The sequence below is a fragment of the Nyctereutes procyonoides genome, unplaced genomic scaffold, assembly GCF_905146905.1.
Source record: "Nyctereutes procyonoides isolate TBG_1078 unplaced genomic scaffold, NYPRO_anot_genome, whole genome shotgun sequence".
NCBI lineage: Eukaryota > Metazoa > Chordata > Mammalia > Carnivora > Canidae > Nyctereutes > Nyctereutes procyonoides.
The window spans coordinates 41573280-41583493 of record NW_026575133.1 but is presented as its reverse complement, the minus strand read 5'-3'; the positions used below and the strand labels follow the sequence as shown (position 1 = coordinate 41583493).

The window sequence follows — 10214 nt, the reverse complement described above, 5'->3', positions numbered from 1 at the left end:
CACTCTCAGCCAGTGTGCGCCCGTTTCTCCGGAGTCCCGCCTTCCGTGTCGGGCGCCCCCTTCTGGCAACACAGGGATGAACCTTATCTGTCGCCATGTTGAGTGCGGCAGTTATTTTTTTTCCTGGAACACTTTCCCACCTGTTCTAGTCTTTCTTCCCACACAACTGGTCTCGCAGCCCGACAGTCAACTGCGGTGGCGGTGAGGAGGGTGTGATCTGCGGTTTCCGGCTCGTTTGCGTGATCCGGGCGCCACGTCACGCCACGCTTGCCGAGCCCAGCGCCATCTTGAGTGTGGCGCCTTGATGGTTCCCTTCTCAGGGCTCCGCGTGGTTCCCTAAATGGCGCCCCAAACTTCAAGGAGTCCCCAAGGACTAGAGCAACCGGTCTAAGGGGCGATTGTTTGCCCCGGCAAACTCTCAGGGTGTAACTTCATACGCCCCTCGCAGCGCCTGAAGTGCGGAGAGCGGGCCGGCTCGATGGCCGGGCCTGTTAGGAGGCTCCCCGAGGCTGGCGCGACGGCAGTGACCGCTCGGGGCAGGCGCAGTCCAGGGCGCTGGAGTGCGGGGCCGGCTGTGGGTGCGACGCCCGTGGGCTGCCCTGCTCGAAGGCAGGAGCCCGCACCGGCCCGCGAGTCCCCTCGAAGCATGAATTCCACCCAGGGCGTGTGTGTGCGTGTGCCTGGCACGGAGCCCACTCGGCGGCCGGCTCGGGCGGCCAATGCTGGGGGCGGGCAGCGGGGCCGCCTCTTCGAAGACCCGGGGCGCCTGGGGCCGGGCAGAGGGCGTGGAGGAGGTAGAGACGGGGCGGCCCAGGAGCGCGGCTCTCGGCCTCGAGCCCTCGCTGCTCGTCGCAGGGCTCCCACCCCCTCGCCCTGGGACGATTCTTGGTCGAAGGTGCCCCGGCGCGGGGGGCGGGCACCTCCCCGGGCACTGCACAGGGCGCCGCCCCGGGCGAGCGCGGCCCAGCACCCGGCCTTCCCCTCCCCCTCGCTGGCAGCCGTCGTGCGCGCCGGCCGCCGCCTCCTCTTCCCTCCCCCTCCTTCCGAGCAGCCGTGGGGAGGGGAGGAGGGGGGCTGGGCGGGCGGCTTTGCCGCGCTTTGGCTTTCTGCGTCAGCAGCCCCAGCAAAACAGCGGCGGGAGCGCGCGCCCCGAGCGCGCGCGTGCGCCCTTCCCCCGCGGCGCCGGCGCCGCCGAGACCCGGCAAACTAAGGCCCTGAATGACAGTGCGGCCGGCGACTGCGCAGCGCGGGACGCACCAAGGCACTGCCGCTTTAAGCACGCTTGCCCATTGTTCGGAATCGAGCCAATGAGAGAGCGCCCGCTCCCTGCGCTCAGCCAATAGCATTCGGGCAGAGGAGGCCGAGGGCCGCCCACTAATCTATATTAAAGGTTCTGGCGCCGCGTGAGTTCCCCACTGGCTGCTCTGAAAAGCCATCTTTGCATTGTTCCTGTGTCCGGCTCCCCGTCCGCCGCAACCACCTCCGCCGCGCGCCTCCTCCGCCACCGCGGACTCCGGCAGCTCCCTCGCCAGAGTCCTCGAACTCTTGCTCCCTTTTTAGTCCGCTGCATCGGATCACCGGCGTGCCCCATCATGTCAGACGCGGCCGTGGACACCAGCTCCGAGATCACCACCAAGGTGAGGCTGGACGCCGCCCGCCCCTTCGGGCTCCGCGCGCTGCTGCCGCCGGAGCGGTGTTTGGCGCGCGCGGCCGCCGGGCTGCCCCGAACCCGGTTTCGCTTTCTCCGGCGGAGGGACCTCTCGCCCCCGGCCTAGGCCCCCAGGCAGCCCGCTCTTTTGTGTGCGGGGGAGGGGGCGGGAAGCACCGCGGCAGACGCGATGCCCGTCGGGGAGTGGGCCGGGCGCCCTCGGGGCTCCGGGAGGCGGGCGCGGGGGTTCAGCGACTCGGGTGGCGGGTGCTCCACGGTTCCTGAAACTTGTTTGTGACTCGTCTGGAGGGTGGCGGGAGACGAGGGGCCGGGCTGGGGGGTCGTCAGCCCGCAGGGCGCACGGAAATAACTTTGAAACTCGAGCGCTTTTGGAATCGGAAGTGCCGGTGGCGGGGGGGGGGGGGCGCGTGCGGGCGCGGGCCGGCTGCGGGAAGTGGCGGCTCCGCAACGAGCGCCCGCCGGCGGCGCTGCTCTTTGTTCGGAGCCCGGCCGCCTCGTTTCGCGCCTTGCGGTCGGTCCGAGGTGGTTAATGCGGACCGCGGTCCGCCAAGGCGGCGTGGGGCAGCGGGTCGGCCGACCGCGACGTCGATTGTCTGCGCGGAGGTGTGAAGGTCTCCTCCGCCCTGGGTGCCCGCAGGGAGGGCGGGGGCAGGCGTCCTCCCGGAGGAGCGCGCCCGGGAGCAGCCGCCCAGCTCCAGTAATTCACCAGCGGTGCCGGGCTTGGCTGTGGAGGAGGCGAGCCCACGCGCCTTTGGGGAGGAAACGGAAAGTGAAGGAACGGCGCGCCGGGGCGACGATGGGCGCCCCCCGCGGCTGCCCGGGAGCACCGTGTGCGCGGCCGCCCCGGAGCCGACGCGGACGAACAAAAGCTGTGGCCGGGGCTGGCCGGCGGCGGGGTCGCGCCGGGCGCCGGGGCTTGTCGGGGCCTGACGCTTCCGAGCTCGCTGCCCTCGGTCTTGAGGTCCTGCGCGTCTGGCGCAGCTCCGGTTCTGCGCGCCGGGTCGTTCCGCCGGCCCGCGCGGGGAGCGTCTCCGTCTCCGCCCTCGGCGGGAGCGCGGCACCCGAGGCAGATCGGTTTTTTTCACCTAAGGTTCTGGTCCGTGCCCCTGTGGGTCCGGGCGGGAGTCACCTTGGCGTCTCCTTAACCTCTATGCCCGTGGCGTCACCTCTGGCTTTCTCCCAGGGGTGACTCCCTCGGCGGAGCGGAGCTTGCGCCCGGGATCTCCGCAAGGGCTCCAGCCGGCCCCCTCCGGGCCCAGCCCGAGAACTAGTTGGGTGGGGGGAGGGTCGGCCCTCCCCGGCGCCGACGTTCGCTTCCCTGCAAGGTGCTTTCCCGCCGGGAGCAGTAAATAGCCCCGTGGACCGCGCGTCCCCGATGGCCTCGGGCTGCGGGACTGCAAAAGCCCCGCGGACTTCGGGGCGGCCTCCCGCGGGACTTTGCCCGCCAAATGCAGAGAGAGGGGCCCGCGCGTGGAGGCCTGCGGTGGAAGCGTCGAGAGGCCCGGAAAGGCTGGCGCGCAGGTCGCGCGGCGGCCGGGCCCGCGCAGCCCGCAGGCTCCGGGTCTCTAGGGTCAGGGGCGCACTCGGCGGCCCCGGGCCACGTGCTCCGCGCGCGCGGTGCGTGCCGAGGCCCGCGCGCAAAGCCCGCCGGGCGGGGGCTGCGCGCCTGCGCGCCGCGTTCTCCCCGCCCCCACCCGCTCCCCGGGGCTTCGGCCGCCAGGGGGCGGGAGCGGGCGGCGCCGGGGTTCGCGGCCCGCCGGCCGGTGGTAATGGGGTCGACAGGTGCCCCGGGGCCGCTCGCTGGACGGAGGCCGAGCTGCGCCCGGCCCGGCGCCTGTTTGTGTTGGCGGCTGGATCGGCAGGGCCAGGTGGAAAAAGTTACTGGGCTTCGGGCGCCAGCGGCGCGCCGGCCTCTGGGAAGGCGGCGGCGTCCGCGCCTCGAGGTGCGCGGTGACGAGCGGGCGGCCGGCGGCGACCAAGAGCTCCGGGGGGGGGGGGGGGACCGCTGCGCAGCCAGAGGGCGTTGGTGGGCTCGGGGGTTTCAGAGAGCTGCGCCCGAAGGCCTGGCCGGGGAGCTGACTGTGAGGACCCCCCCCCCCCGCCCCTTCCCGGGCCGCCCCGCCCCGCCCACGGGCTTCTCCCGCAGCGCCCCGGCCCTCCCTCCATTACCTTATTTATTTATGGCACCTACCTGCTGTCTTCCAAGAAGGATTTGTGAGGCGGAGCTCTCTGGTTGGAAACCAGTCTGCGAAGGGAGTGCGAGTGGAGTGTTCCCGGGCTCGTCTGCCCGGCCAGACGGGTTTATGGCTGCGGTGCCACATGGCTCTTCCCTGTCTGCAGATGCAGGAGCAGGGGCACTGGGAGCAACTGCAGAGGGTTCTTTTTTTTTTTGTTTTTTTGGTGTTTCTTCAGAGTTGAGAAATTGGAGACTCTGACCACAAACTGGGTATCCTGTGGCTCCCCCTTCCTGTATTTCCAAGCGTAACACGGGGCTGTTAGGACATCAGATCAGTGCGACATTGATGCCCTTTTGAGTCCTGGGCCTCTTTACCAGCTCAGGAGTTCTCAAAAGACTTACTGGTTCCCTCTTACTTTTTGAAGGACTTAAAGGAGAAGAAGGAAGTTGTGGAGGAGGCAGAGAATGGAAGAGACGCGCCTGCTAATGGGAACGCTGTGAGTGTCTGTCTTGCCCGTGCTGCCCTATCTGCTCCTGGCTGGAAGTGCTCTCCAGCTTGGGCTTAGTCTGGGGTGAGCCAGGAGGCTGTCCTTGGGTAGTTCCTGTATCACGGTCTTCTGCTGGAACATTAGGAAGAGGAGTTAAGGTCTTGGTGCCTGGTCTGGGGCCCCGGGTGCATTGGGTGGGGCCTGGGGGAAGGGGTGGTGATCTCTTATTAACAACCTGGTATGTTTTTCTGTCGAGGAGAATGAGGAAAATGGGGAGCAGGAGGCTGACAATGAGGTAGATGAAGAGGAGGAGGAAGGAGGGGAGGAAGAGGAGGAGGAGGAGGAAGGTGATGGTGAGTAGCTTTGTTTGTCTCCCTTTTTAGGGGGTGCTTTTCCCTGGACTTGTCTAGCAAAGGGGCAGGAATTGAGAATTCCTGGGGTGCAGACGGGTTGGACCACCTGCAGCTGGGTTTGTACAGTGCAGTTGGACTCTCTGGTTTTAGGCTAGTGAAGCTGTGCCCACATATCCACACTCTCACCAGGTGACCCACGTGCTGATTTGTTATTCTGTCCTGTTTGGGTGCAGCTGCCTGGGTCCTCTTTCCTCCTAGAGACCAATGCCTACATGGGTGGCGCGGTATCCTGAATGCCTGGTTTGTCAGGCAGCAGAGATAAGGAATACTCTTCTTCCTTGGTGAATCTGTCACTGGGAGGTCTCCTGAGGAGCTGCAGTGTTGTCATGTCCCCACCCCAACCAAGTTTGGGCTGTCACTGGGCGGGTAGGGTACCAGGATTCTTCTGGTTGGTTGAGAAAGGAAGTGTGGTTTACTCTGGGGTTTGGTTCTACAGGAGAGGAAGAGGATGGAGATGAAGATGAGGAGGCCGAGGCAGCTACGGGCAAACGGGCAGCTGAAGATGATGAGGTAGGTTCTGGCTTGGGTGGGGTCAGGATCTGAGGCACTATATATAGCCAGAGGGGCTGATTCGGACTTGGGTGGTGTGGTCCCAAAAGGCTCCCTTATCTTGAGCAGAAACCGGAAAGAACTCTAGGCCTGGCTTCTCCAGAGCTCTGGAAGCCTCTGGAGTGGCGAGTGCTTGGTCCTGGCCTCTCCCGGTAGGAGTTGGGGTGGGTCCAATGGGCTGCAGGGGCCTTGACCTCCTTTCTCTGTGCAGGATGACGACGTCGACACCAAGAAGCAGAAGACTGATGAGGATGACTAGACAGCAAAAAAAAAAGGAAAAGTTAAACTTAACAAAAAAAAGGCCACCGTGACCTATTCACCCTCCACTTCCCGTCTCAGAATCTAAACGTGGTCACCTTCGAGTAGAGAGTCCCGCCCGCCTGCCCAACGCGGGCAGCGCCACCCGCAGATGACACACGCTCTCCGCCACCCAACCAAAACCACAACGTGAATTTGCAACAGGGGAGGAAAAAAGAACCAAAACTTCCAAGGCCCTGCTTTTTTTCTTAAAAGTACTTTAAAAAGGAAAATTTGTTTGTATTTTTTATTTACATTTTATATTTTTGTACATATTGTTAGGGGTCAGCCATTTTTAATGATCTCGGATGACCAAACCAGCCTTCGGAGCGTTCTCTGTCCTACTTCTGACTTTACTTGTGGTGTGACCATGTTCATTATAATCTCAAAGGAGAAAAAAAACCTTGTAAAAAAAGCAAAAACAACAACAAAAAAACAATCTTATTCCGAGCATTCCAGTAACTTTTTTTGTGTATGTACTTAGCTGTACTATAAGTAGTTGGTTTGTATGAGATGGTTAAAAAGGCCAAAGATAAAAGGTTTCTTTTTTTCCTTTTTTGTCTATGAAGTTGCTGTTTATTTTTTTTGGCCTGTTTGATGTATGTGTGAAACAATGTTGTCCAACAATAAACCGGAATTTTATTTTGCTGAGTTGTTCTAACAAAGCTGTCTGAAGCCTGGTTTTTCGGTGTTTCAGTTTGGACTTTTCTGGGGAGAGAGGCAAGGATGGGAGGGGAGGATTGGGAGGATCTTGAGCTGGAACACAGCTGTATTTCCTGGGGATAGTGGGCTGAAGACCCAAGTTGGCAAGGAGGATGGGTTATGCCGTTTGGGCAGCTAGGTGGGTGGCCATGGTGGTGAAGGGCTGAGCTGCAGCTGGTCACCAAGACCTGGTGGGAGGGCACTGGCCTTAGGGCTTGTGAAGGGGATGCTGCTTGTCCGGGTTGGTCTACTGAATGTACCAAGAGCCTTTTCCCAGGACCACACCAATGGATACCATGTGGGCCAGGGTGCCCTGGAAGGCAAAGTCCGTGTCCTCGGGCCCTCCAGAGGGACAGGCTACATGTGGCACTGCAGTCTTGGAGGCCCTGGGGTTGGGGTGGATGGGTGGTAGCATGGGCCAAGACCTCAGACAAGCACCCCCCAGTGGGACAACCCATAACTTGGCCTTCTCCATTGAGGCCTCACCCAAGTAGCTTGGTGACCATGGCTCCCCCTGGTGGTGGCAGGTGGCAAGTGCCACCTTGTCCCTTCGGGCTTCTAGTGGCACTAACTGCAGCCTTACCCTAAAGGAGGTAGGACCTTGGTTAGGCACGCCTTCCGCTTGAGCACAGTTGGAGATGGTGGGTGGGCTCTTCGGATTTTCAGACGTAGAGTTGGGAGCAGTGAGCAGCGAGTCAAAACCTCACAAGTGAGGGTGAGCAGAAGCTCAAGCCCTCGAGAAAGCAAGCTATCAGCCCACTAAGCCTGTGGTTTGTCAGCTGGCCTGGGGCCTGCAGATGCACTTCACAAGCAGAAGCCCCCTGCAAGTGTCCAGTGTGCCCCCGAGTCAGGTGGTACCCATTCTCTAGGAGGTCAGCGAGGGATGACCTAGCTGTTGGTGCTGGGGAGGGGCCCTGGCTAACAGGCTGCAGGGCCCACTTCCAGGGGCAATCTGTTCACTGAGCACAGAACATTATGGGTCCTGCTCCCACCTCTGCCACCAGCTGGGCGATCCTAGGCTGCATTTGTCCCTCCTGATTGCAGTCTTTTTTTTTTTTAATATTTATTTATTGAGAGAGCACAAGCATGGGGAGAAGTGGAGGGAGAGGGAAAAGCAGACTGCTGAGCAGGGAGCCAGACATGGGGCTCCATCCCAGGGCCCCGGGATCATGACCTGAGCCAAAGGCACATGCTCAACCAACTGAGCTACTCAGGCACCCCTGATTGCAGTTTTTAAAAAAAAATAAAAAAAAAAATTTTTTTTTTAAGACTTACTTGAGAGCACAAGTGGGGGGAGCAGCAGGCAGAGGGAGAGGGAGAAGCAGGCTCCTGGCTGAACAGGGACCTGTTCACTGGGGGGGCTCGATCCCAGGACCCTGAGACCATTACCTGAGCCGAAGGCAGATGCTTCACTAACTGAGCTACCCAGGCTCTCCTGTTTTGGGAAGAGGGAGAGAGAATCTCCAGCAGACTCCCTGCTGTGCAGGGGGCTCAATCCATCCTGTGTCCCCGAGATGATGACCGGAGCCACCAAGAGTCAGACGCTGAACCGACTGAGCCATCCGGGTGCCCCTGAGTGCAGTCTTAAAGATACCTTTCTTTTAAGAGTCCAAGTGAGACACTCAGGGCTGCAAGGGAAAGGGGGGTTGGTCTGAACTGGGGGGCACAGAACCCTCCTCAGGAAGGACACCTCTCAGGCTGGAGCGCCCAAGGCAGGAGTGGCTGTGGGCAGAGGACTAGGTGGGCACAGAAGCCAGGCACCCTCCCTATGCCCTCCTGCCCCCCAGCACTCTGGCCATGTGGCACTTCTTGCCTCACATTTGAGCTGACTCACTGCTTTATACAATAGAAGAACCTGGGACCCCAGGACCTGCTGACATCTGCCCCCCCATTGCCCTCCTGTCTTCCTCTACCCTCCCCCTGCTCCCAGGCCCCCACTTTCTTCATTAGGGAGCCTTCAAGACACCTATGGGCAGCAGGGGGTGGGAGGATGGCGCTGCTGAGGTACCATCCACAACTCCTTAAGGACGATCTATGGATAAGGGGACCCTGAACACAAAGACAGGGGGACCTGATAGCAGGGAGGGCTTCCCTGGGGAGGTGGCATGGAAGCTGAGACTGGAAGGGCCAGGAGGATGAAAGAGGAGATGGGGGACAGTTTGGGGGGCCAGAGCACTGTGCATGGGCAGGCCCTGGTGCAGGAGAGTGCTAAGGGTGTACAGGCAAAGAGGGCAGGCAGTCTGTGGACCAGGTACTGAGGTAGGATTTGGGGAAGCCGTGGAATGGTTTTCAGGCAGGAACAACACCCACCCCCCCACCGCCCCACGCCCAGGGAAAGCATTGAAGGGACATCTGCAGAGGCAGGGGACCTGGATTAAGCAGAAGGGCCAGGTGGAAGAGAAGTAGGTGCCCTGAAAATAGCACATGGGCTGGGGGTGCCTGGGTGGCTGTCGGTTAAGCATCTGCCTTCCGCCGGGTCATGGTCTCAGGGTCCTGGGATGGAGCCCCACTCAGCAGGGAGCCTGCTTCTCCCTCTCTCCTCCCCCTGCTCGTGCTCACTCTCTCTCCCAAATAAATAAAGTTAAAAAAAAAAAAAGACATCACATGGGGTAAAGTGTCAAGACTCAAGAGTTAGAAGGGGTGTTGGAGGCCAGGCTCTCCGGCTCTGGCCTGAGGCCCGACGCAGGGAGGAGCCCTTTACCATGTGCAAGGGGCTGGAGACAAGGCTTAAAACGCGTGGGGATCTTACCGTGGTGGAGGGCGACTGTCGGAGGCTGGTCGGTGCGCAGGTCCGGAAGGCAGGAGAGAAGCCTGGGTTGGGCCAGAAAAACAGAGGCTGAGCTATGAACAAGCTAGGCCAGGACAAGGGCCTAGCAAGAAGAGACAAGGCTGAGGTCACACCAGGGAGTGGAGGCTCCAAGCCCACGGCCACCTCTCCCTTCATCCTGTGCCCAGCTGCATTAGCCTCCTTGCGTCCACAGCAAGCTCGGTCCTCCCCCAGGGACTTTGCACTTGCTGTTCCTGCCCCAGGATTGTCTGATTCCCAGACTTCTCCTAACTTGATCCATTTAGCACCATCTCAGCGCCAGGGGTTATCTCCCCAGAGAGGCCCCCCCTGACCCCAGCCTGATGGCGGCCCTCCCCACTACTGCCCCTCGGCCACACAGCAGTTCTCACAAAGTGAGCTTCGACATTTACTGGCTTGTGTGCTTTTTGGCTGTCCCCCACGTCTTTATTTATTTTTTTAAGATTTTACTTAGTTATTCATGAGAGACACACACAGAGAGAGGCAGAGAAGACACAGGCAGAGGTAGAAGCAGGCTCCACGCAGGGAGCTCGACGCGGGACTCGACCCCAGGTCTCCAGGATCAGGCCCTGGGCTGAAGGCGGCGCTAAACCGTTGAGCCACACGGGCTGCCCTCCCCCACGTCTTATTCACCACGTTTCCCTGCTCACAGTATTCTATCCATTCTGTTCATTCATTCATTCATTCATTCATTCATTCATCTCCATATGTGCTGAATGCTTTCACTGTGCCAGACTCCATTCTAGGCTCCAGAGATACAGAAAGGAGCACGAGAGAGAAGCTCCTTCCTCTGGACACCACAGGACACCTCTTGGTGGTGCACGGCATTCCGCACCCTTGTCTCCCCCACCCACATTTGTGGTTTCCACAGGGTTCTGCATTTTTTTGGGGGGTGGGGAGGGAGCTTGCCCTTCACAGGAGTGGGAGCCTGTGGAGTGAGGACAGTGTGGAGGGTCCTCACTGGGTGCTCAAGTGCCAGGCTGCCTGTCACCGACTGAGCTGTACCCAAACTGGTGCCAGGGTCAGGGTCAGATCAAGGCTTTGGCTGGAGCAAACTAGGGCCCTGTGGGCCCACCCCCGTGACTCTCGAGGCTAGGCTGTTGGCCTCTTGAGG

General features: G+C 61.0%; 1 protein-coding gene across 2 annotated transcripts; it reads left to right on the top strand.

The window, feature by feature from the left end:
- Positions 1 to 1398: 1398 nt before the first annotated feature.
- Positions 1399 to 6257, top strand: PTMA (prothymosin alpha). Of its 2 annotated transcripts, none has more exons than XM_055300609.1 (5): positions 1399 to 1637; positions 4271 to 4342; positions 4593 to 4686; positions 5183 to 5256; positions 5507 to 6257. In XM_055300609.1, the coding sequence occupies exons 1-5, from the start codon at positions 1593 to 1595 to the stop codon at positions 5552 to 5554; spliced, it is 333 nt and encodes a 110-aa protein (XP_055156584.1). In that variant the 5' UTR covers positions 1399 to 1592; the 3' UTR covers positions 5555 to 6257. The 2 variants fall into 2 exon arrangements, with proteins under 2 accessions (XP_055156584.1, XP_055156583.1); XM_055300608.1 differs by having other exon boundaries at positions 4590 to 4686.
- Positions 6258 to 10214: the final 3957 nt, after the last annotated feature.

Excerpts from the sequence above, each read along its gene's own strand:
- PTMA (XM_055300608.1), top strand. The coding sequence starts at position 1,593 with ATGTCAGACGCGGCCGTGGACACCAGCTCCGAGATCACCACCAAG. Across the intron at positions 4,687-5,182 it reads GGAGGAGGAGGAAGGTGATG|GAGAGGAAGAGGATGGAGAT; the intron begins GTGAGTAGCTTT and ends TTGGTTCTACAG. Across the intron at positions 5,257-5,506 it reads GGGCAGCTGAAGATGATGAG|GATGACGACGTCGACACCAA; the intron begins GTAGGTTCTGGC and ends TTCTCTGTGCAG.